Source organism: Mirounga leonina, unplaced genomic scaffold (assembly GCF_011800145.1).
Source record: "Mirounga leonina isolate KUSES-001 unplaced genomic scaffold, KU_Mleo_1.0 Mir_168, whole genome shotgun sequence".
Classification (NCBI taxonomy): domain Eukaryota; kingdom Metazoa; phylum Chordata; class Mammalia; order Carnivora; family Phocidae; genus Mirounga; species Mirounga leonina.
Window position 1 is genome coordinate 74,378,461 of NW_023270426.1, and position 27,306 is coordinate 74,405,766.

Sequence of the window (27,306 nt, forward strand, 5' to 3'; positions counted from 1 at the left end):
TGCCCAAGCCCCTTGGACACTGCAGCTCTTTTCAGTTTTTGCTTATACACAATTCATTCTTTGCAGCTAATTAAGCTGAAGAAGCCTGAGAATAAAGTTTGAAACAAGGTTACTAAAGTTCTTTGCCTGGGGGGGGAAAAAAACCCCAGACTTTTAGCTATAGAGGACAAGCTGATGGTTACTAGAGGGGAGGTGGGTGGAAGCACAGGGAAAATAAGGGATGGGGGTTAAGATGTACACTCACCGTGACAAGCAGTGAGTGATATGTAGAATTGTTGGACACCTGAAACCAATATAACTCTGTTAACTATCCTGGAATTAAAAATTTAAGTAATAAATTAAAAAATAGTTTTCTCTTAAAAAAAAATTTTTGGATTCCTTCAGTGCAGTCATTCTTGTAACTAGTCATGTAACTTTCAGGGATGCTAGATTCTATGCCTATATAGATCATTCCATGAGATATTAGTTCTCGGAAGTTTGATGTTTCTAAGCCAGGGCAGTGCCCATAACCACACTATGTGGATCTCATCTCCTTGCACTTGAGCCTTCCTCTGGTGGTAAAAGAAAATACTTCCCTGACTGCTGGGTGAGCTGTGACATGGACTGCTGCAAGGTCTCCTACAGAAAAGGACTACCTGACACTGCCCTCTGGAAAGCTCAGGTTCCCATCCTCATCATTCTGAATAGCCTGTGCCAACGGTGGCCTATGAAGGCTTAATGTCTAAATGTTTAAAGTTGCACAGAGTAAGATCCCATGGTAGGCAAAGCGTCTACATGTTTAATTTTTAGTGTTTCTCATGGTTTTAGGTCTATAACCCAGGACAAATAGCATATTGCTAAAGTCATGAACTAATGAATTTAGATAACATTTTAATTTGTTCCTTCATTCAGGAATTTTTTAGAAGGTTCATTGTAGCTGCCCTGTGATAAACAGACTGTAAAATAAGACAAACAGGAAATACAATTAAGTGGCCAGTGCAGTTATCAGTGGAGTTGGCTCTATTTGAGATATATTTCAAGGGTAGAGCTGACCTGGCTTATTAATGGATGGATGAGAGGTATGAAGAAAAAAGTGAGGCATGAGGGACATCTAAGTTTTGGCTGGAATAACAAGGTGAATGGTGATGCCATTTACTGACTCAGAGAAGACCAGTAGTGGTTATAAAGAAGCGACAGAAATGGGGGTGAAGAATAAACAGCCTTCTACTCTGCATGTAGATTAACCCACTGAAAAGTAAGTACTTACACTCGGCAGCGTGGGGAAATGATGCTTTGAGAAAAGTGATAATACGGATCCAGTTTTATAATCGGCATTATATACTTAATTCCTTTTACAGGAAGTGGGGATGAATATAGAAGAAAAGGTAGGAAAGGCAAAACACAGCTTTAAGTGTGCAGCACATCATGTGTTAAATTGAAACAAGCCCAAAGTTCAACTTCCTTCACTGTTCAAGGAGAAAATCCTTCACTATGTACTTCAGGATAAAGGATTTGCAACTATATGGTGCTTGAGAAATATGCTATTGCTGTAATTTAACTCACTGTATGTGGGCTTCAAGATGCACAGTGGCATTCCAAACCAACTTTTAAAGAAAATTGCATGGAATTTTCAAGACATCAGGAGCGTTCTTTAAAGTTATGCAGAGAAAACGGATTTTTGATAGTTATGAATTACATTTAGTGCTGCCAGATTGCAGGGAACACTCTCTTTGCCTCAGTATGGTTAGAATTACTGTTGACAAAGTTTTAATTTAAATTTTTAAGGATTTAAATGGAAGAATATAGGTCACAGAATTTTCATTCATTGTGTATTACTAGTGGCAGAAAGCAAGCTTTGTTAGTGAGGGTCCAATTTTGGCCCAGGAGTCCATCTTTTCTGTAGTAGTTGGGAACTGAGTATGTGTTAGCAAGAATAATTTGGCTCTCAGTCAGTCAATCAGTGGACTGAACACGCACAGTTAGAAACCTGCCTGGCACAGAACAGAAGCTCAGTTCAGAAATATTAAATGCATTTGTGAGACAGACTCAAGTCCACACAAATCATATATTACAATCACAAGCTGGAAGGGATTCGATCTTTCCTAGCAGGTTGTAGATTTAGATAGATTTGTAATAGTCAGAAAATACCCTACACAGCCTCAAAGCCTATTCTACAATTTTCAGCTGGTTTCCTAAAGTTGAAAAACAGAGGTAAATATTTGTAGAGCCCACTGCATGTAAAAAATGTCTTCAAGAGCCTTGCTATATCCAGGAAACCGTAAGAAATTATAGTAGGTGTCTAATTTAAATGTTGTATCTTAAAATAACAAATGTAAAAGTATATGCTATATAGGCTATTAAAAATAAAGACCACTTCTTTGAAATAGAAATTTAAAAATTATATTTTTTCATAAATCTGAAAGAGTAGAGTAAGTTTCACATCAACAACCTAGCAAAAGGATGAAGTATGCGCTGCAAGAGAAAAGCAACATATTGTAGAAAGGCACAGCCTCTTGTGCCTTTGTGTGTGTAGTTGAGAGGGTCTTTCTTCAGGTTTATGCTGTTTGGTGTCCTCTTATGCTCAAGGGCCCCCAGCCCTAGAATCCGTGTTTTCCTCCACAAAATGATGAATATGATGGATAACACTGACACGTATAGCACCTACTCGGTGCATTCCCTAAATTTGCTCTAGCCCCAGAATAGTGCTGAAGTAAAAGAACATGACAGAAATTTGGGGGGAATATGCATATGGAGAAGAGGTGACTGGCTTTCATAACACATTTCACAAGCATGTAAATGATGAATAATAGTACACTGGTAAATAGCATACACCAAAAGCTGTGACAACAAAGAACCCACAAATTATGTGCAAATTTCAACATGCTTGCTAAACTCATCCCTCCTTCTGCTGCTCAAGAAAATTTTACCAGAATCCAAGTGAGTGAAAAGAAGAAATCATTTAATTTGTTCTAATTTATAAGTCTTTAGAAAGTAAGTTATTTCCAAGCCTTGAATGCAAGGTGTGTTGTAATGGCAAAGCTGAAAACGAATGCTTTAAAGGATTTCATGCAATTGCTTATGTAAACTAGAGCAGAAGGTATGATTCTCAGAAAAAGCCAAGTACATTTGCCTCAACATAAAATAAGACTGATTGAATTTCAAAGTCTTCGTTTATTTTGTAGAGCTGAAATGTTAAGTTCCTTATTGCTGTTCAAAATTGGCTTGAATCGTATGCTATTATATATGTGTAATTATAATATATATATTATTCTCATTCATTTAAAAGAAGTTTTTGGTTACTATAGGATATACATGATTTAAAATTTCAAATATATTCTCCTCAAGCACATTCAGAAAGTGTCATTCTGGATGATTTCAGCTTGGTCATGAGCTGCTTCATGCACGACTGTCTTGTCCTCAGTATACCAGAGAAGCATCTCTGGACTTCCAATCTCCAAAACTGACTTTCCAAAGCTGACTTCAGAGAGATTCTCAGACAGACGGAGGGCAGGGAAGGGGCTGGGGCCTACTAGGGTATTATTGTGATTTTAAATCTAAAAGAACAGAAGAATCCTTTATGAGAGGAAATAAAATATCTTCAAAGCAAACTGCTTTCTTGGAGAGGCTCCTAGAATTACATATAGGTGAGGAAAGAGATAGTAGGAAGAAAAAAAAAAAAAGGGAAATTTCATCTAAGAAAGAGACAGACATGACTAAAAATCATCATTCAATCATCAAATGATACTTAGCTAGTTTTCTATGTAATTTTTTTCTGCTTCTAAGAATTATTTACCATCTAAAAATTTCATGAGAAGGAAATTTTACATTGTATCAGTATGAATGTAGTTCATTTTGAAAGGCTATATATATATACATATATACCAACTAGAAAAGTACCGTAATTCCCTGAAGACAAACAGAATTTTCTTTTGTTTACTTCTTATTTCTAATTTGTAAAATCTCCTTTTCTCTGCCCATACTCAGTCATTCTAACTGAAAGACAAGTTGCTTTCAGGTGTTCGGCACACAGACACACATAGGCTGGATCAGCCACGTCAATTCAACACAATTGTTTGAAAAGTTGAAAAGTTCAAACTATTTATTTAATGTCATGAAGATAAACCCAAGAAAAGGAACACATTTGACAGATAAATTTTAGGTGACTGAATCTTATAAACCCAAGGAAACGTATTAGGATAAGGGTTAAAATTAATAGTTTAATATATAAATTGAAAGTACATTTGATTTACCAAATTAGGAAATTAACAAAACTACCTTTTTTGCCTCAGGAGAAAGTTCCATTTAGTATCTATCTAAGGTGAAATCAATCATCAAGAGAATCTCTTTGATTCTCTTACTTCCAAAAATATAAGAGGGAAGCACTACTAATCCCTTATTTCACAGATAATAAAAGCAACATGCGGGATTTGATGAGCATGGGAAGGTTGGCATGTTCTACCTCAAGAATAGTGACCATTTTGTACCAAGGAAATCCATCAGTTTTCTACTCTTGAGCAGGTCATTGACTGACAGATGTAGTTTTTATCTATGCACTGAAGAAGTTGAACCACAGCAGTGTCAACTGCTGGTCATTCTAGTAAGAGATGAAATCAATTTAGTGAGAGTACAACAAGCACTATAAATGCAAAATATATTTTTCACTGTAGGACAAAGTTTGAAAGCCCCTGAATGAGATTATATAGGACCATACAGTTTAAACAATTTTCTACTTATTTCCAAATGGACCCAAGGAGTCTAATTTTAGCCCTTAATTAAAACAAATGCAGAAAATCAGAGACAAACAAAATCAGAAGGAAATCTCCAAAAAGCTGATGGAGTAGCTAAAATGTAAAACTACTTCTCCTTCCTCAGTCCCAACTCCAGCTTCTCCAAAAGCAGAACATGCAGTTAAGATTAAGAGAGTGTTGGATATAAGAAACTAGAAGTGTCTAGTTTGTAGGAAATCCCTAAATGAGGATGCTTTAGAACTCAGGGGCGGATATCACTGAGTTGTAATAGGAGGATTGGACTTGTGATGAAATAATAGAGTAAGTTTTAAGCTGGAGGAATAAAAGACAGAAAACACAGTGATACAAGATTCAGAGTGCAACAGACTTTAAAGGAGGAAATTCTCTGAATTAAAAAAGAAAAAAAGCCTAATTCATCAAAGAACCAGAGTTCTTTAGAAAAGCAGCTGATGCCATGTCTCCATTATGAAATGCACAAAGTAAGCCTATTGTATCTTGACATAATCATCCTATATCAAAAGCACACAGGAACCAACTTGAAGAAGCTTCCACTATCAAAGACAGGACAAACTGAACATCAGTAAGAAAATGACTGCAATGGATTGCTGAGTTTATAATGATAATTCAACAACAATAACTCTTCACTGGTCACGTTTAGAAGATGGAAACCTAATTTTGAAAACTGGTAAATAAAGAGAAAAAAATCATGTACTATTCTTTTCTTTCCTGTATTAATTTAACTCAGGTAAACCAAAAAGTCAGTAAGAGAAAGTTGCTCTTAATATAAGGTAGTCCTACTAATAAGTGAAAAGAGAAAGACCTTCTATAAAGCTCAATCCTATCAATGTTAGTGGACATAATGATGTGAGCCTAACTAGTGACAGACATACAGTAAAATCAATTATTTTAATGTTCAATTTATATTTTATTATGAGTGTTAATATCACTTTCTAAGGGGAAACTTAATAAATATTTGTTTTGTTTTGTTTCAAAATAAATTAGATGCCAAGTACCTTAAGTATGCTAATTGACCAGCAAATAATGAAAAGGATTTAGTCAAACATCAGCTGGGGAGGGCAAAATCATTTCAAAGAGAAGGTAAAACCCTAAGAAAACACTTGCAAGTGGAGGTGATGTGGTTTGACGCTTTAGAAGGAGGAGCTGCAGCTCTTGGATTTTCCTCCCTTTCTGCTCCTACTTTTCATGGTATCTCAAAAAATGAGGTGCTCTAAAGTTAAAGAGCATAGAGGAGGTAGAGAGCAAAGCCACACACCAAAGAGAGATTCCATTCTGACTTTTCAGAGAACACTATTGGAAGAGGCTCTCCTTAAGGGAAGAAAAGTAACGGGCACCTGAGACAGATGATGACACTGAGGAACTTCTGAGCTCAGGTTCAAGGGAGAGGAACTTAAAGAAGAGAACGGTTACTTATGTTTTTGAGAATGGTACAACTGCATGCCTCTAGAAATATCTGTATTTTAAAAAACTGCTATGAAATTATGTCATTTAGTGTTGGCTAAAATTGCTTTTAAAGAACCGTTTCATTGAAGAAATTATTTCTATATGAAAAGCAGAGACATTTGAGGAGTTATCTGCACATAACCCAGTGAACGATTTAGAGCAGGAGATTTTAGTTCCAGCTTTGCTAATTAATTAAAACCGCCTGGGCTCAACTTTCTCCTCTATTAAAAAAAGAGCAATAGTATTTCTGCTTCCTTCATAAATTTTTGGGAAAAATTTACAAAGGAGAAGAAACTTTTTTTACTCATGAAGAATTATATACAGTTTTGAAATTATTAAGAAAATATTTGTTGGATACATGAATACACACTGAACATCAATGAGAGCCTCTACCTTCCGGCTAGGGAATGTTTAATCACAGCATGCAACTGGTATTTGGTGTCGGCATAACAAAGTTGTAGTGAATAAGCACATTAAACCTATTAAGTTCTATAACGATATAATTAGATCTTAAGGGGTAGCTGCTTTGTGACACCATTTTTTTGTTTGTTTTTTTTTTTTAAAGATTTTATTTATTTATTTGAGAGAGAGAAAGAGCATGAGAGGGGGGAGGGTCAGAGGGAGAAGCAGACTTCCTGCCGAGCAGGGAGCCCGATGCGGGACTCGATCCAGGGACTCCGGGATCATGACCTGAGCCGAAGGCAGTCGCTTAACCAACTGAGCCACCCAGGCACCCATACCGTTTTTTTATACATAGATGGACAGACATGGTAGCACAGGATTCAGTTATATTTTTTAAGCTCTGAGAACTGGGAAGACCTAACAACGCTTTTTAGTAATAAATACTTGTAAGCACATCACTGACGTATGAGTGATTACGCAAGAGACTGACTTAACATTGAACCCATACTGCATCACTACTCACAAACTATGTGAACCTGAGCCTTTGCAGGCCTCAATTTCTACATCTGTAGGCCTAAATATTAACAGTACTATCTAAAGTGGGGTGTTAAGGGAACCAAACAATGCCCACAGAAAACACCTAAAAAATGTTAACTCTTCTATTATTACGATTATTGTCATGAAAATTTACATTTGATTTCTTTCAATTGAACTGGATACTTGATTAGTTAGATCTCAAAGTAGTGTTTCCTTTTATATATTTTAAGGGAAGTTGTTACCATGGGAATGGTGAATAAGACAGGAAAAGTTGAGATGAAAGTTGGAACTTACCCTGAATTTTCAACTAGAATATTTTCATAAGGTTTCTTCAAAATTTGCCCGTGTGTGCACGTAATCACTTTGGATGATTTCTGTTCTTTCTTTAGATTAACCAACGCATACAAACTCATCCATTCAGACACCTGTTCTTGCTCTGAGCCTTTCCTAGGGCTGTACTACCTCAAACGCCCTTCCTTCTCATCTCTGTCCTCCCATGCCTCTTCCACCACCGATACTTCCCCAACGATCTCAATCTCTGATGATCTGCCCTCCTGAGCCCCTATATCTTATAGGGCCTATTTTTTTATTTGACCTCATCATATTGCTTAATATGTTAGAAAACTTTTCGATGCTTCTATCTTCTTTCTCAACATAAGAGTGTATACTTTCGGGGCGCCTGGGTGGCTCAGTCAGTTAAGTGTCTGCCTTCGGCTCAGGTCATGATCCCAGGGTCCTGGGATCGACCCCGCATCGGGCTCCCTGCTCGGCAGGAAGCCTGCTTCTTCCTCTCCCACTCCCCCTGCTTGTGTTCCCTCTCTCACTGTCTCTCTCTCTGTCAAATAAATAAATAAAATCTTTAAAAAAAAAAAAAAAGAGTGTATACTTTCTATCCATCTCCATATTCTCCACACCACCCAGCCAGCACTTACACAGAAAATATCTGTTGAATGAAATGAAACACAAAACCAGTCCAGACTAAATCACAGGATTAGAAAGGAATTTAAACATCATATAGGTCAATTCCTTAATCAATGCTTCCATCTTTCCACATTCTCCTAAAGAGATTATCTCAGCTTGAATAATTCTTTTTAAAAATTTTTAAAAAGTAATCTCTACACACAATGTGGGGCTCGAACTCACAACCCTGAGATCAAAAGTACCATCCTCCACCGACTGAGCCAGCAGATGCCCCTTGGCTTGAATAATTCTTGTAACAGAGAACTCACTACTACTCAAGACATTTATTTTCAAGAAGTTTTAACATGAGGAAATTGTTTCTCACATAGGATCTAGGATTATTACAATTATCTTGGTGTTCATTGCAGTCCCCTTTAGATCGATTCATCACTGATAATAATCAATAATAATTCTATTTATAATACAGCATAGTGCAAGGAAAACAAATGCTTAGTCTGCATACTCAAGGACACAAGGCAATGCGGGTTAAAGATGAAAACTCTGAAAAATGACTATGTGATTTGGGACAAATTTCTTTTACAGGATTAATGTTAAAAACAGCTAATTAAAATTAAAATTAAATACTAAATTTTAGAAATGCTAAAAGTAACTGAGGAAAGTTGGAAAGTTAATGTTTCACTTAATTCAGTTAAATATAGAAACTTAGTATTTATTTATAAAAAAATAATAAATTAATTTAGAGCAACAACAGATAAGCATTTGGAGTTGTATAAGGTTAGGAGCAATCAAATAGAAATCGGTCCATTTGTCTCTTAAATGTAGGTTAAAGGTTTCTTAATTAAAAACAAAACAAAACAAAACAAAACTCCATTATATATGAAGCAAGAGTTGGTCTTTGAATTGGTTATGGGCGTACTTTCTTGAAGAAATGTCTTTAAGTCCTTCTCAAAAGATTTGAGATTTTGTGGTCTATTATGGCAAGCCACAGTGATAAGCATTATTATTGTTCAGCCTTTTATTTCAAGGTTATGTAGCTGCAGTCTTAGGATGACCTAGGAACTGAGGAAGAAAGTCAACAATGTCTTTGCTCTTAAGCAAAGAAAAGCATTTAGAAAAAGTTACAATTAAATACCAAATTTTTGGTGAGAAATTACAACCATTACTGAGAAGAAAAAAGAATATAATATTTGCTAAGTACAACAGTAGGCATATCAATCTAGTAGTAAGGAACTCAGGAATAAAAATAGAGAATTAGAAGTGAAAAGAAATAACTTTTAAGATGGACATATAAACAAGGGAAATTTGCAACAATAGAAGATTTAGCAATTTAGTACTATTTTGTTAGAAACAATAAAAGCTATCTGTATTTAAATGACAGAATGGAAAAAAAAGCATGAATAATCAACAGTAAACAAGAAGACATTCTTTTTGACTTGCAAATGTATTTTCTAAAGTTCTTCTCTGTCACTTTACAACTATTAGAGTTATTCCTGCTGACAAAAGGAGCTGAATTTTACCCAGCAATCTTGTAACAGTTTGAAATACAATTTTAAAATGAAACAAAATGTAAAAGGAAAACCAGGAATTTAATTTTAAATGGAACATCATTGTATGTAATGCATACCTAATAATATGAAAAATAAAGTAATATTAAAAAAGAGCAAAATTATTTTTGGTATGAGTCTTTTTCTTGAATAATTTATCAGTGTTGGTTTGATAAGAAAAGATGAAGCACTCTTGATAGGAGCGTAATCCAGAATGCTTGTTAGGATTTCTTTTTGTTTCTTCAGCGTGCTTACTTATTTTGATAACGCATCCAGGATCCCAATTTGGGTTAACTAACAGCTGAAGAGATCTGGTAGCCCAAGAAGAGATAGGGAATGTACGATATTCAATAAATGTTAGAAGGTCAGCAAGGCTGAGGTGAGGCGTGGGTTACACCAAAGCAAAGATTACTGTCAGCAGGCCACTCCCTGCCATTCTTCTTGTCTGGAAGAAGGAGATGAATTACCTTTTTTTTTTTTAATGAGCAGGTTAGCCCATCTTCTCAATCCCATCAGAATGAAAGCTCCAGAAATATAGAAACTATTTATGTCTTGCATCTAGAACAGACCCCAGCACATAGTAGGTGCTGAATCAATCTGCTGACAGAATGAATATGTATCATGTCTGTTGTGTGGCAGACCAATTGAAATGACATGCCAAATGATAACTGTGGGAACAGTGACCTCCTTGACTTAGGAGACCTTTTGCTCAGGGCAATCCAAAAGTTTTGCGGCAAGCCTTGAGGTTAGGTTTAAAAGTCCCAAATCAGACAGCAGACCAATTGCCAACCGAGTAAGGGGCAACCAAACACTGCCCTGGAATAGTAGCCCCACAGCCTGTGGGAGTGACAGAGAGCCCACGGAGTTGTACAGAGTGAGTATGTGGGTTGTCAGTGACCTTGGAGGCCCCAAATATCAATGTCAATAGTTATGTGTTTACAGTCCTCTTTAATTAAAGTTTATTTGACAACTTGAGAGAGAAATCAAAAGATATCCTCTAGAGTATATTTCTAGGGGTCCCAGGAGTGCTGAAGTCAAAGGAAATATGAAAATAACCCAGAAGGAAACCTGGGTCCTTTTTACAACTGCTCCCTGACACAGGGTCACACTGGTAAAACTCACTCTGGAGACACCAGGGGAAGCAAGTGCTTTATTCATCCATTCTGTTCATTACATGTCCTGTTCTGTGCCATGCAGCCCAAGACAGACTGGCTCTGACCTTCACAGGCTTGAAGGATATACGTCACTTTCTACTCCTTGTCTTCCTTTCAATCCTAAGGATATAATTTTCCAGAAGAGAACTTTCAACAGAAAAGTGTTTGAAGGCAAATAGAAAGGTAGGTTGAAAACGATTAGCTGACAATTCTAGGAACAAAAGAAAGCACAAGGGGAGCCACGAGAAAATTTTCCAAACAAAAATGAAGAAGAGATGAGAAAGAAATCTAAGAAAGGGAGGCAAATGAAAGATTTTAAACTTTCTGCTGCATCTTTCCCTTTATTTCCTACTAATAAGAATCTGGCTTAGATAGCTTAGGTATAGAAGTCAACAAGACAAGTACAAACTAATACAGACCAAACTTCTAGATCATGATTCCCACAGACAGGAAAGCCACACTTGGGGGGGGGTGGGCAGAGGAGGAGGGGAGAAGAGGGGAAGGAGAACTGATTCTTTTTAAGAGAAAGAGAGGATTCTATTATTTTAAGAACTGCCAATTAATGAGTACCCACTATGCCATGAGGCATGACACAGACGTTTTAAATTCATATTCACTACCTTTTATGGTACATTTTATTATGTGCTTAACAGATGACAAAACTAGGAGGTTAAGTAACTTGCTCAAGGTCATAAAGAAAAGAAGAGGCAAAGCTGGATTCTAACCTAAACCTCTGACTCCTAAATTTGAGTTTTTTCCCACAATACTGCCTATATAACATATATTTGTTCAGTGATAGAAGAGTGACGATATTAGATTTCTCTTCAGGGAGCAATTTCCCAAGAATGTATTTTCCATTTAGCTGTGCCTGAATTATTGATTTGCTTATAATTGCCATCTTTTACCATAAAGATCTATGTTCAATTTGGGGAATAAGAAGCCTATTAGAATGATAGTTTTCTTCATGACAACTATATCATATATCAATTAAAATGAACATAACTTCCTAACAGCCTGGCCAGGTGTTGCTAAGTACTATTATACCACATTCAACATCTGTGAGAATCTTCACAAAAATTACAAATGATATGCCAGGCGAGCTGCTCTTTCTGCATCCATGCATTCTGCAAAAAACTTCAAAAATCTCCATATACTATAATGAAAGCATGTACAAACACAGCACCACAGAGGGAGGAGGTGAGGATGAGACTAGCGCGAATATGAGTAAAGCAACAGGAAACAGAATTATGGAGTAGTCTCTTAAAGGATGAAACTCCCCCAGGATCAGGTGTACATCAAATCTTACAGTTTTTAAGTAGCTTCAATAATCTAAAAGTTCTACAGAATCTATCTCTACTTATCCAGTTAAAGAAGAAAACAGGCATCTGTTTTTCCGTCTTAAAATTTATAATTAATGCAGGGCAAGGGATCACAGCCAGCCTCCCCCAGCAGAGCAGTTACCTCCAATAACATGCTGTTTCTCTGGTTACAATGAATAATCCTTTTCGCTGTCTTTTTTGACAAAAATTATTCATGTGTTATTGGCATGTTACCAGGGAAAAAGAGCTGAGCTGAGCTGAACTTTCAGTGATTTTTTTAAATTCTATAATCAAATAGCAATTATACTACAATTTCATAAACTATTGACCTTTACCCCTCCCTCCTCAATTGTGCCCCAACATTTTGAAGAACAGAATCAATAGATGAAAACTGGCTTTCCATGAACGCTTTGAATAGCTAAAACCAAAGGAAAGATGGAAGAGAGATGAGGTGAGGCAGAGAGCTTAAAGCTGAAGTGACTAAGGTACCAGAAAAATTGTGATAGATTTCTCATCACCATGGCAGGGAAGTCCCCTAAATGTCCAATATCTGGCCCTTTCAAATGGACTGGATCAATTGTTCTCAACTTTGGTTGATGTAACATCATTTAAGCAGGTTTTACAAAACCTTTGCCTGGGTCTCACCTCATAGAAATTCTTACTTAATCAGCCTTGAATGAGACTCAAGCATCAGTATGCTTTAGAAACTCCCCAGGTGACCCTAATGTGCAGAGATCCACCAACCCAAGTGAATAAATGTAAACCATATTGGCAAGGTTTTAACATCATTTTCACCTCACCTGGAGAAAAAAAATCCTAAAATTTCTAAACACCAAAACATGATAATATCAAGAAACAATATCAACAAACAATAACAATACACAATGGCAACAACAACAACAAAAACCTCTTCCAAAACCTAGGAGAGGAAAGAGGGTAGAAGAATTTTGCATAAAATCTTTTCTCTGTCCCTCTACTGTAGGAAGGCAACATTCACCAATGCTAATCATTAGACATGGTGCCGGGGACATAAATATGACATCAGACATGAATTCCCCATTTTACAAATGAGGAAACTGAGCCTCACAGATGTGAAGGAACTTCCCTAAGGCCAAAGAACAGATAAAGACAAAGACTGAACTTGGTCCCAGATGTATCTCAAGTCCAAAGCTTTTTTCTCTTCTCCACATCTCCTGGAATATTTCTTTGCACTTGTGAACTTAACATGTGCTGAGACAGAGTGTAATTTTAGCATCATTTTCCACTGTAGGACCTTGAAGAGTTCATTCTAAGGAACTTAATCTGTAGCTCTCCTGGCAATTAGCAATCTGACATTGGCACTGCATAGGTAAAGGGGAGAAATATATAAAATAAGATTGGAGGGACAGGTAGTAGACTAATGGTAAAGGAGCGTGAATGCCAAGGAAAGAGTCTGGAATGAATGAATGTATTAATTAACAAATCTACCTGTATTGAGTATATGTCCTGGGTTGGACAGAGAGAATTCTCTAAGGGCTAGAAAAGAGGGAGATAGTTATAGGTTTTAGAATTACTGTATCTAAGTGGCAATCTAACATGCCAAACCAGAAAACAAACTACAAGAAAAGAAAAATATATGAAAATACTCCTTTTGCATGGTATAAGCAGGAAAAAAAAAACCCAACAACCCAGAAACATTATGAATAAACCCACATAAGACTCATTTACCGTTCTAAAAAATAAACTCTGAAAAGAAATTAGCATTATTTTAAGTCAAATATTTTTTATGTTATTTTTTATCATAGCTGTACTAGAATTTTTCTAAAGGCTGAATTTAGGAGCTGATAAAATAAAATTCTCCCACCCAGGACAGATGGTCAGCATGACATCCTAAGATTGAAGTCATTTATTAGCATATGTCAGAGTTAACAATAAAAAACCTTGATGAATTATTAGTTTCCCTCAAGGTAGAAAGCACAGTCTCAAATTTAAACAAACAAATTAAGAAATCAGAAAAGAGAAAAGAAAACCAATTCAGTCTCCCATAAAGCCAAATACCTAGTTAAAACTCTAGATTAAATACACAAATTAATAAGAAAAAAATAATAAAGCTGAATAAAAAAGGAAAGGCTAGGTTATTTTTCTTTTATTACTCCAACAGGATGATTTCATACTTTTTTTTTTATAAAACAACTTGCTTTTCTCCACTTTTAAAGAGATATTGAAAATTAAGATAATTTATAATCTTGCATACACATGTATACCCATCACTTCCTACATATCTAAATGTGGAAGTTTCCAACGCTTTAAAAAATGTAAAGCATTAAATAGTGTGCCATTTGGAATGTCGGCAGGGAATGTATTTGACATGACATTAAATTAAGCAAATTAACTCAAGTAGTAACTTCTTTAGTTATATTTATTATATCAAATATTTAGTGTTTATTTCATTGTATAGCTTTTTTAACCATACATGTTAACCCTACGTGAGTGTGTGTGTTTGTCTGTGCACAGATGCACATGCGTGTGCGATTGCATGTGGTGACAAACTGATACACGTGTTCATTTTACTCTGGGTCCTAGTCTCATGATTTCTTAAATTCTTTTGGTGTGACCAGAGTTAGCACAAATAAAGATAAATCGTCTCTATGAGATAGTAGCTTGTGATTTCTTTTAAAAAGTTTTCAAAGATTTTGTAACTTTTTAATTCTAGAAAAGAATTAGGACAATGACTCTTTACATACCATAATCTGTGATTTTACAGGACACCAAATACAGCTCTTTCAGGTTTTGTCCTTCCTTTGCAATGACCTCCACACACCTAAAACACACACAAAAAAGTGGTGAGTTACATTAATGCATTTCAAGTTAAATTAGCAAGAGTTTGGCCATGACTGTAACAGGAAGAGGTCAGCGTTTGATGAATGCCACAGCTCTCTTCTTTCAACAAACTTCTTTCAAGGTGTTTCAGGAAAAAGTGTTACATTCCCTACTTTAAACTCAAGTGCCCTAATACCTAAATGACTTTAATTAAGTGTATTTATGACTTGTGTATATTTTAAAACCAAAGTGATGAAAAAGAGGTATTTCTATAAGAGTAATATCACTTTTAGTCATATACTAGTAAACATAGGCTATATAATGAACATGTCATTTATATAATAATATAAAAACAATTTTAATGAAACTAGAATATAGATGGATGGTCATTATAGGTGGACAGTAATATTATTCATGGTCCAGTTATTAATGATGGAGTCTGGTAACACTAAAATACATATTTTTGTGTATTTTATTCAATATAAACCAGAAATATTTAAAAATCTAACTGATTATAGATGAAAGAAAAAAATATGCACATGTAAGAACTTTAAGATCTTTTACTTTAAAATTTTTAATTCTTAGTATTTTAAATGAATTGCATAGATATATAATATAGACATAGATATGTAAGATTTAAAGTCTTTTCTGGTTTCATTTAAGTTAAAAGGTTTTTGAATGGTGCACTCAGATTTAATAGCCATAGCAGAACATGTACTACAGAATTGAATGAACTTTAAAAATAATGATTAACAACGCCATCCATTTTGTGGCTCAGTCTCCTATAATATCAGAAAAACCTGTACAGTCATACTGACACACAGGAATATGCATCCTTCAATGTAGTCACTGTTTTAATCTTTATAAATAACAGTTAAGTAAAAGGGTAAAAGCAACAAGAGTCATTAACCTTTTCTAGGAAGTAAGGATCAAGTAATTTGATACCTGTGTGTACAATCCATCAAAAAATTACAGAGTATCCATCTCTGTCTTGCAGATATTTTATTTGCTGTCTGGCTTATTTGTAGGAATCTTCATAAAATGTCAGAAAATTTTATACAATTTTACTTCACATAATTCATTACTGAAGGTTAAATTAGTTATAAAGAAGACATATTCTTTCCTTTAAAATATTTTTATAGAATATTGTTTTAATGGAATGATAAACATTTCAAAGTTCTTTGGAATAACTGAATAAACATTCTTTTTTGGCTTTTTTTTTTAAAAAAAGGATTTATGACAAAAACGGAGAAGTTCTTCCATGGCTACAACAGAAAACTTAAAACAGCAATACAATGCAATTACCATTGACACAGCTTATTATGAAGGGAAAATTTTAAACCTAATTCCATGTCATTTGGCTTTAATGTAATATTTGAATAAACTCATAAAAAAGGAAGGACAAAAGCAGATAAGATATTACAGGCAACAACTGTGTTTTATTTACAACTTTAAAAATAAATTTTCACATGCTAAGGATAAAAATAAAGACCCTAGATGATTACAAAATCCTAAATTAAAAAAAAAAGTCTGACTACTTTCTGTCATATCAAAGATACATATTTCAGTCTTCCTCTCCCACCTACCGAAAGTTAACAGATGCAGTATTCTGTACGACCACTACAAAATGAGGTAAATTAGTACAGAAAAAATGTTTGTCATTTATTTTGTTCTCATGCTCTTTCCAAATAGTCCAAAAAGCCTGATTTTACATTTGATTGTGAAAAAACTCTAAACAAATGTTTACCTGCATTCCTGCCCTTGATTCTATATAAGATACACTACAAGCACATAGGAATATTTAAAGACACACAGAGCCCACTACAAAGAGCAAATAACACAAATTGATTTCACTGTATAAGCCAGATCAAATGTTATTTCTTAGGCAACAAGAACCAGTATTCATATAAAATAAGATAATCAATCACTGGATGAAAACTCTCTAAAAACTGATGAACGGCCATGAGCATCAGGTTTCCCCCCTGTGTGTCAGAGGGAAGTTTTTATGAATAGATATCATAAGTAAATTTAGCCTGAATATTCAAGAGGCAATAGCCAAGAGATAACACATGATTAGGAAATAAGCAGTAAATATCTTTTAGACAGAAAAAGAGAAAAGAAATATAAGAGAAAAGCACTTTGCTTTTACAAAGGATCACCAGGATTTTTGCTCTGTTTTTAAAAGTTCAGTTGCATAAGGTTTTCCAAACAGTTTTAATTACCCTGTAATCAGAGCCAGTGTGCTAGAAGTTAACACATAACACGGAAGTACTCCTCGAATAAAAATTTGTGGAGAAAAAAACATTCCTTGGAAGATTTGTAGCAAAATGTAATTTCTTTAAATATCACATCATTCCCAGATGTGGTATTTGAGGAGAGAAATCCCAAGTTCTGTAAATCTGGACTGAATCTCTCAACACAATAATATTACACAAAATTGAATGGTTCAAATAAATAGCTAAAATAGCTATTGTTTTGAGAGTTGAAAGTGAAAATGGTTTGTATTGTCCTGTTACTGCAAACTGACGGAAATGGAACCCCACATCAGTTGGCTAGTGCCTGCAACCTGGTAGCTAGTCCAGGTCTACCTCCCACGCAGCCTGCAGTGACAGCACGTCTTGACAAGAGGCCTGCATGGTGACTATCCTTTACTCCTGAAACTTTTAGAGTCCATTATAGTATGTATTTACGGGAAGTACATGAACATAACTCTGGTCTGTGGACTGCATTTACTCTAAATAATTCTCTGTTTTAAAACAGTCTTGGCTCTAGTCATGACCTTTAGTGTTATTAACATCAGAGCATTTCCCAGTTCACCGTATAGTAGGAATGCAGGCAACAAACAAGGTGGTAAAGCTTAGTAATTATTGAAACTTTTTGACGATAGGTACTTATGTAAGTTTTTTAAAGGGTATTTTTTAGATGGTACCAATAAAATAGAGAATTGTTTGTAAAGTGATATAATCTTTAAGAAGGAGAGTAAAAGGGGTGCCTAGGTGACTCAGTCAGTTAAGTGTCTGACTCTTGATCTTGGCTCAGGTCTTGATCTCACAGGAGTGAGTTTGAGGCCCACATCGGGCTCCATGCTGGGTATGGAGCCTACTTAAAAAAAAAAAGAAGAAGAAGAAAGAAAGAAAAGAAGGAGAGTGAAAGAATCAAAGGCCACGTTTAAAACCTTTGTTTCTCCATCCCCTCTCCTATTCACAGATAATGCATAGGAGAGTATCCATTAATCTCAATGATAAATTATAGTTTTGTCCCTAGGGATAAGCCAGGAGTCCCTAAACTCAGAATCTAGAATTCAAACTTTTCTCATTCTTCACCCCTGTTCCCGCTATCCCTAAAGGACAAACTTCAGAATATCATATGACTGACATCCTCCATGGGTCAGCACATTCAAAGATTTCTCATTTTATGCATGCCAACATAAAGAATTCTAAAACTTGGGAAAAGAACTATATCCTTAGGGAAAGTAACAATCTATAAGATTATTAAGGAGAAATTAATAATGGGAAAATGGCATAGTGGAAAACTGCAGAAAATCAAATATTCTTAGACTAGTCCATGAATGTCAAACACAAGCTTACTAAACTATCTTCCCAAATTCTGAGAAACAAAGTGAGATGTATCTTCACAAGAAGGAATAAAGAAATCTGGAGAAATCCACTCTATTCTCACCTCCATGAAACATAGAACCACCTGCCTCCTTTGAAACCCCATATTCTCATTCTCTATAACATGAAGCCTTATATGAAGACTTTCTCCAAATCCAATGTCCTAGGTTCAATATATTTTAGTTTATTCTGAATTGCCTCCCCTCAAATTATTTTCTTCTTTTATTCTTTGACAGGGTTCAGAAGAAAAAAATTTTTTGTTGTTGCTGAGAGAAAGAGAACATGGGGTGAGGGGAGGGTGCTACAGAGGGAGAGAATTTTATTTATTTATTTATTTATTTATTTATTTATTTATTTATTTATTTTCAAGAGGGAGTGGGGAGGGGCACAGGGAGAGGGAGAGAGAGAATCTTAAGCAGGCTCCATCTCACAAGCCTGAGATCATGGCCTGAGCCGAAAATCAAGAGTCAGACGCTTAGCCAACTAAACCACTCAGGTGCCCCTGAAGAAATTTTTTTTAAATTGCAACCATTGTAAATTCTTGAGTAACAGTTGTTGAGTGTGTGTGTATGTGTGTGTGTGTGTGTGTATACATACATATATACATATAAACTCTTCTAGAACTCCAAAAAGCATAAGAAAACCTGCTCCAAAGTATCCAAAGCATCCAGAATTATTATTTATAATAATGCAATGTTATGCTCACTTGCTTTTGATAATGTTCTAAAATGCACCTGAAATATCTGATGAAATGTGAAAAGCAACAAAAAGGTTACTTTTGTCAGCTATATAGGAATTTTTTTTGAGAAGGCATTTACTTAGTTTCAGTGGAGGGAAAACCTGTCTCCTTAGCAATAGACTCCTAATCACCTGATTTATGTGAAGGGTAAAGGTTAATGAATTAAGCTGTGTAAGCTTCAAAACTATCAAAGGAATTCAAAAGAGCCTTGAATTATGGAAAACAATGGCCCATTCTACATACATAACAAATTTTTATGTTTTTTGTCTCCTACTCAGAAGCTGAAACATGGCATTAGTGACAATTGAAAAGAACTAATGAGGAAATATGACTACAGTGCTTGCAAGAGGAGTGTCCTAGGAGACCTTGTTACTGTTTGTGATGTGCCTAAAACCCCAAAGAAGCTAATTGGAGCTGCCAGACACTGGTTCGCAAATCTCACTTTAAAGGACAGGCTCAGTCACCTTAGGGGTGTGGAAAGAAATGTCCCCATTAGAGATGCATTAGTATGGGCTTGGTGAATTTCTAAATAAACTTTAGGATGTTCTTTCCTAAGTCACTTTTATATTTGAATAATAAATATATCTTCAAGCAGAGGAAAAAATGCAACAAGACAAAACAACCCCACAGATTTAAAACAAAAAGTATGAAAAGGGCTGTAAAGCAATTGGCAAGTAAGTACAACGGGGAGCTAGATATCTTTAAGATTGAATAAACATGGAGATCAAACCTTAAAACTCCTGAAATGCAAACACATTGTAAAAGTGATATATTGGGGGATTTAAGGAATGGAACTTCATTTTCATCATTTCTTGAAACTAAACAAGCCAATAAGCCACCCTATGTCATATAGCCTATAAATGGGTAAAAGCATAAGAAGCTGCAACTCACAGACACATACAAATGAAAAAGGAATACAAAGGACTTACAAGATCTAAAGAGAGCAACAAAGGAGCAAACTTAGTCCAATTCTGTGCTACGAAAGCTCATACTGACTTCAGGTCATTTAAATGATAGCAGAGGTCACCAAAACACAATTTGGCATCATATAGAAAGAATAATGATATTTGATTGATTTTTCTAAATCCTCAAATTGAGTTTTACTGAAGAATAATCCGATCCCGGTGTAGCAAATGAATTGGCATGATTTACAGGTACATCCTGCTTTCAGAAAATGCCCCATATAAAAGATTTCTACTTACACAAAAAAGACATATTTACAGGTAAACATGTACAAGATCAATCAATTCAATAATCTATTAATAATAGTACATTCCCCCTTATTACATAGGACTATAATTGCATCTATAAGCATTCTATTTATAGTTACTTTTTCTAGTAATATGACACTTAACCTCACAGAAATAATATGCAGTATTGTTGTCTTTAACTTGAACAACTGCACATAATGACAAATGAAAGACACAAGGAACCAAAATGATACATGGAGTGACCTTTGTATTTTATGATACACTTTCTTGTAAATGTTCTTCTATTCCATCCCATTAACAACACAGTACCAAATACATACACAAGTCAATTTTTCACATAAACTTCCAAAAATATTCTCATAGATGTTCACTGCAAGAGAGATTATTTTTTAAAGGTTGAGTTGCGATGAAAATGCTAAAGCATTTGCTCAAAGCACGTTCTTAATATACCACAGGGGCAAAGACTAGCAGTGACATGCAAAATGTCACCAGCTCTACCAGTTAACAACAGTTATCTTGGGACACTCATTAAGTTCTCACTTACCAAATGTTATTCTCCGGAAAGCCAATATCTGATTAGTGAATCTAAGATTAATTTAGGCATTTGCTACTTAAAACAGTGGAGAACTGATGCCCATTTTGTCACACAGAGATAGCGAAAGGTTACAAAATGAGAATAGGTTTTTTTTCTTTTTTTTTTTTTTTTGAAAAATTAGTATTTTATTCCCTTAGTTTTATACTCTGCCTCTCGCCCTGTACTTTTTAATGGATAGAGAAAAAAAATAGAGAAGACCCAGAGAGGAACATCATGACAGTCTAAGACTCTGGAATTGGCAGTGTTTGTGAATGCATGTGAATGTATGACTCTATATGAATACAAATAAGCCATTTTCCAGCTCTGTCCACTGGAAAGGCCTACAAATAAACCATAAGTAGCCTATAAATGGAAATAAATGGAAATGAAACTTAAGTTCTATGGGTTTGCACCTTTGCCCACAGAGGTGTTACACCTTTAAGGAAGGCGAGCAGATGTTGTCATTGCTGATTCATTCTGGACCACTCTTTCCCTCTGTGTCTCTAACATCAGGTAGGTTTCCCAACTGGTGAGTAAGTAGGAGTCAGCACTGAAAAAAGGAGTTATACAACAACAATAATATTTTCTAATATACTTAGGAAAGACCATTACTACCTAGCTCTTACAGAAATATTTTGTTTCTTCATTTATATAGTAAAACAAGGTTTAATTTATTTCTTATAGTACTTTAAAAATGTTTTTCAGATAGAATGAAGCCTGCAGTATTTTAAAAACGCACATCTTCTTTAAGCTACTGAGGAACAAGATGGTTAAAGGCTCTTCCAAAGTGGGTGGGGGAGGGAGATTAAACTAACAAATTTGTGATAAACTTGGCTTTGGCTTTAATATTTCAGATATATTTATCAAAAAGTCTTAATTTTAGCCATTGTTCCATCCTTTTACCACAACTACACTAAATCATTAACATAACAACTTGAGCTCACTTCTAAGTATTCCTTAAAATATGCAAGAGACAGAAAAAAGATTATAAGGTATTATTTATTTATTTAATTCAACCATGTTTTATTGAGTGAGAACTATGTGTTAGAAATATTAAAAGATATAATCAGAAAGCCACATTATTATAAAATGATGGATTTAATGCTTATAACCTTGATAGATCAGGTACTATTTATTTTGTTATTGTTGATAATAATATTCCTACCTAGGAGCAGAAAAATCGTATCACTGAAAATAGGTATATTTTCAGGACTAAAGGAAATGCTAGAAGAGAAAAGGGGAGGGAAATATAAAGGCAAGACTTCCTATTTCAGCAGTTTATTCGTTCTTCAATGGGGAAAAATGCAGTTACTTTGATATAGGAAAAGTTAAGAATCCTCCTCCTTCCTTTCAGCTTTTTGGGGTTCCATCGATTTATGACCAATAACCCTGGGGGAATCCAGGCACTGCACAATTTTGATACAGTTAAGACTGGTGCTATCTTTATGGTTTTCTGGCATATTTTAAGATAGAGGACAGAAGAGAAGGTTTTATTACTACATGTTACAAAAATTTATTGTGTGGAAGCAAAAGCCCAGGCCCTTAAAAAAAACTCAGGAATATAAAAACATATAAAACTATGGTCCAGTTTAGTGAATTATAATTCATCAGAGGCCACTCCTTTTCTGCAAAAAAGTGAGGCAATATTCTGGCAAGCTCTAAACCAAGCCCTACCACCACCACCAACAATAAATAACAACTTTAACGGTAAAGCTAGAAATATTTCAAAGAGATTGTTAGGCTTCCAAACAACTAAAATGAAATTTAGGTGGACTATTAAACATATAACTGATAATAATCTCCCTGCCCATCTCTATCCCATTTACCCTAATTGCTCTAAGTACTGATAAGTCTCAATTCAAGAGACATCATATACTTTACACTCACCTTTGATTTAAAATGGCTAAGACTTAAAACTAAATTATATTAGTGGAATATAAAAGCACCCAGAAGATGAGGTTTCAGGCATCATTCAGGAAAGAGTTAAGCACTTCTTTACCAGAAGACGCCACAAGTCGGCTTTGTAGTGACTAATTGCCTCTTTAACCTCTGTACTCTGGGAGCTGGTCTATGTTTCAATACCAGTTTTGTGATAGAGCCAAAGACTGATGTTCAACATAGACCTCCCATGACCTGCGTAGCCAAGGAGTTAACTCAGACAAGATGCTGACAAAAGGTTTTCTTCTTACTTGGGAAGGCACACAATCTCTTTTTGGATAAGCCAAATCCTCAGAAGACTATAAAACACAGAAGGTAAAGACAATTTATAAAAGTCAGAAGAATGGTTTCACTTTGGCCAACAATGATTCCAAATATCCAAATGCACCATTCAAAATTTTGTTTGAGAAATGGTTTTAGTGATAAGAAAAGAAATAGATTACTTATTTTAAAATGCAATGAAGAAAGCACCTAATTCGATATCTTTGAAAGCTTATAATTAGATAGCAATAATAAGACACAAGGAAAGGAGGTCAACATTCTCCATTCCAAATGTTTTCTATATGCTTCAAGCATTCATACTCAGGAAGCCTGTACTTTGTCATTAATTTTTAAGCTTAGAAAATTTCTGTCCTGATCACAAACCAGAAGAAGAATTTTTACAGGTGATTTTCAGTAGTGATTACATAAAACGATTTCTGCAATTGGGAGAAAAGCATAGTGAAGGCTTCTTGTTAGTTTCTAAAAAAGAAGGGATGAGGAAGGAGTTCTGGACTGGGGAGCTGGAAAAGGGCAGGCAGTGGTAACAAAGTAACCCACATAATTTATTCACGAAGAAGCAAAAAGATCACATGGGCTTGATGGAGGCAGGCACATTACATAAATTTGACTTCACTAATATTTAGCTAGATTGAACTCTGAACCCTCTGAGGCCTAAGTATCATCAATGCTGAATTCATAAAACCTACTTCCAAAGCTCTGAAACTGCCACTGCTTTATTCTTATTTTTTCCCATATCATTACATAATTAATGTTCATGTCAGAGGTAAAATAATCTTTGCTCTTACAGGAAAGAGAGGAAGCAGGTCACGTTTAGTTGTGTTAGCACACTGAATTCACACAGAGAGATAACTTCTTTACTTAAAAAAAAAGAACGAATTCACTTCTTTTTCAAAAAAAGAAAAAAACAGTCCACATATTTCTACAAATGACAATAAGGGTCATCAACCAAGACTTCTCTTGTGAAAAATACGCAGTTTACATTTTGTAAATCCCAACAGAAGGATGATGGCTGGTTTCAGTTAATTTTTATCTATCTGAAGAATATAGAAACAAAGTCCTCCAAATTTTCTTCTTAAATAACATTTAAGTAAATACAATATAATGAAATTTAGAAATTCCAGGGCAAGGCTACTGAACCTTACTTAGTTTTTCTGGCTACCAGGCCAATTCAATAATTCCTAATATAAAGTCCACTTGCCTATAAAATACCTATCTAGAGGATTCCCTCTTAACTCTATCCATCAATGAAAAGACTTGTTCATCAACCATTTAATTTTTATTTCAAAAGGGTATGTGGTATGTATGTGTGTATGTATGTGTGCATATACGTATATACATTTATGAATATAATTCTTAACAAATACGTTTTCCATTACCAATACTGTCATTAAATCAACAAACATATAACTGTTATAAATGCACTTAGTAAAAGAATTTTAGCAGCCTAGCCCCTGAAATATCATAATCACTAAAATCCGGGTTGCTTTGCTTGGACAAATCATCAGTCTATTCTCTATGAAGGGAAAAACCACATCTCTGTTTCTGGGGAGAGTGGTGGAAAGCTAATGAAACCAGTGTGTAAGACTGATCGAAACCATGGAGGGAAGCATTACCCAATTTCCCCTTGCAGAAAGTTGCAAAAGCATGAAGAAGGAAGAAGGTCATTTCACCATTTGTTTCAGACAGTGGGTACCTTTGCAGGCAACATCATGTCTGACAGCCAGCAAGAACAAGCAACACTCCCAAACCCAGTACTCAGCTTTATGTTATTTTAAATGACAAATCAAAATGAACACCACATCTCTGGCATATTTCTCAATGCTCTACTGTTGATTATAGTTTCAGTTCTGTCTGCATAAGCAACAAACCATGTAGCAAAATGGAGTAACAATATTAAGATTCCTGCTCTACACACACACACACACACACACACACACACACACTTCTCTCAAGTACCCAATAAAGGAATACATTCTGCTATTCTGAGAAAAAAGCAAGATTGAGAATTGACGAGAGAGTTTATTGTTTTTAAAAGTCATTAGTGGAATAAAGAGGCAAGAGCAATGCCAGGGGTTTGAAAAAGGCTGTCAGGTAAATGTGCTCGGAATCAATTGCTCAGTTTTGTGCTTCCATGGGTCCTGAGAGTATAATGAGTTCTGCCCTAGTAATGACAGAATTTTATTAAAAAGTAAAATAAAATTAGAGCACAAATTCCTTTTTGTGATCGTTTACTGAAAGGTCAATACATAGTCATCAGACACACAACACACTTAGGCCATTTGGCAAAATTGGGGGTTTGGGGGAAAATAATGGCAACTTAATGCCACATCATACTTTTAAAAAGGTGAAAGCAAATACAAAGGGCAATAGTATAAGCAAGTCAGCAAATGTGATATAAACTCAGGGATGTACTAGTTGAATTAGTGGCTTGACTTAAGGTTGCGGAAAGAATATCGTAAAGAGGAAAAAGAAGAAAACAATATACACAATGCATAACAATACAAATATATAACATATATGCAATAATTCTTGTTATATATAGCAGACATATACAATAATTCTTGTTACATATAACATATATGTAATAATATATAACATATTCATATATTTCATCATTAGTAAGGGACCTGAATTTATTTTATCTGTTTACTTATATCCGGCCTTATTCCACTAGAAATGCATACAAAATTATAAAAGAAATATTTAAGGCAAGAAAGGTAAGAAATATGGATAGTAAGTGAGTTAGGGGTATACTCATCCTAAAGGGATTCATATGATTCAGTCCTGAAAAGCCTCTACAAGTGGGTTAAGATTTTGGAACAGCTTTCAAGGAAACAAAGTAAAGAGGCAAGTACGATTATTTCTTAGATTCATAATATCAATGACTTAAAAAAAATCAGATGTTCAAAAGAAGCTACGAAAAAGACTAGATATGCTGAACTCTACCTCTGAAACTAATATACTATATGTTAATTAATTGAATTTAAATAAAAAAAGACTAGAAATGCTTGAGGCAGTTCTGGGGAAAGGCTAAATTTTCAAGAAAAGTATCAAAATATTCTGCATCATTTAGAAAATTTCCTTTCATTTCTTAACACAATGGACTTAATCCACGAGAAACTGGCCATTCAAAAAATTTGAAAATTAAAACTATATTGCACATGATTAATAACATAGTATAATAATAAAACAGATTTAGCTACATCAGAATTTTGCTAAATTTTAATGTTTCATGCACAAAATCAATCAGTTACGAATAATGGAAATATGTTTCAGATGCTCAGACTGTCAAAGTTGTGTGAGCGTGTATGTACGTGTGTATACACAGTCCTGGTGTTGGGAATGTAATTCAACTTTTCTAAATCTTCTCTGTAAAATGGAAATTACAATATCTACCTCCAAGGATTTTATACAGGTTACATTTCATAATGTTTGCAAAGGCTCTTTTAGTTATTCAACAAACATTTACTAACCCTTACTATGGATACTAACTATATGGATACAAAGATGGATAAGCTAAGTCTCTTCCCAAGAGGAATTCACAATCTTGTCAACTTTAACATCCTCCACACAAATAAAACAGGGTTATTTAGAACAGAATATAATTTCCTAACATACATTTTTCAGAAAACTAGCACTTTGGGGCTTTAATAGTTGGCATATACAAGAAAGAAATGTATGGTTCAATAAGTTCATGTTAAATCATTTTTTTCCTTAGTAAAAGGAAAGTAAAGCACATAGGACAGCACCAGGGACACAGTAAGCAATTAAATGTTAATTAATATTATTTAGGCCTTAGCACAGAACTTGGCACATAAAAAAAAATGCCTGTAGCAGGCTGAAGAACGGCCCCCAAAGATAACAACTCCTAATCCACGGAACCTGTAAATGTTACCTTATATGGAAAAAGGTTCTTTGCAGATGTGATTAAATTAAGGGTTTTGGGATGGGGAGATTATCCTGGTTTATCTGAGTAGGTTCTTAAAACAATACCTAGTGTACTTATGAGAGAGGGGCAGGTGGAGATTTGACACAGGAGAGAAGGCAAAATTACTGGAGGCAGAGATAGAAGTGATTTGGCCAC

At 35.0% G+C, this 27,306-nt stretch overlaps 1 protein-coding gene and 1 long non-coding RNA gene across 5 annotated transcripts in view; both read right to left on the bottom strand.

Moving 5' to 3' along the window:
* The window catches only part of FBXL17 (F-box and leucine rich repeat protein 17), a 514,999-nt gene that overhangs the window by 145,718 nt on the left and 341,975 nt on the right, over nt 1-27,306 (bottom strand). For all 4 annotated transcript variants that reach the window (XR_004681048.1, XM_035015017.1, XM_035015016.1 and 1 more), the window contains one exon: nt 14,789-14,865. Coding sequence is in view for 3 of the 4 variants with exons in the window: in XM_035015017.1 (XP_034870908.1) it covers nt 14,789-14,865 (77 nt within the window). In the remaining variant the exon portion in view is untranslated. The remainder of the gene's footprint in view (nt 1-14,788; nt 14,866-27,306) is intronic.
* The window catches only part of LOC118017068, a 60,413-nt gene continuing 54,247 nt past the window's right edge, over nt 21,141-27,306 (bottom strand). Inside the window, exon 2 of the long non-coding RNA XR_004681049.1 lies at nt 21,141-21,552. This is a non-coding gene — a long non-coding RNA (uncharacterized LOC118017068). The remainder of the gene's footprint in view (nt 21,553-27,306) is intronic.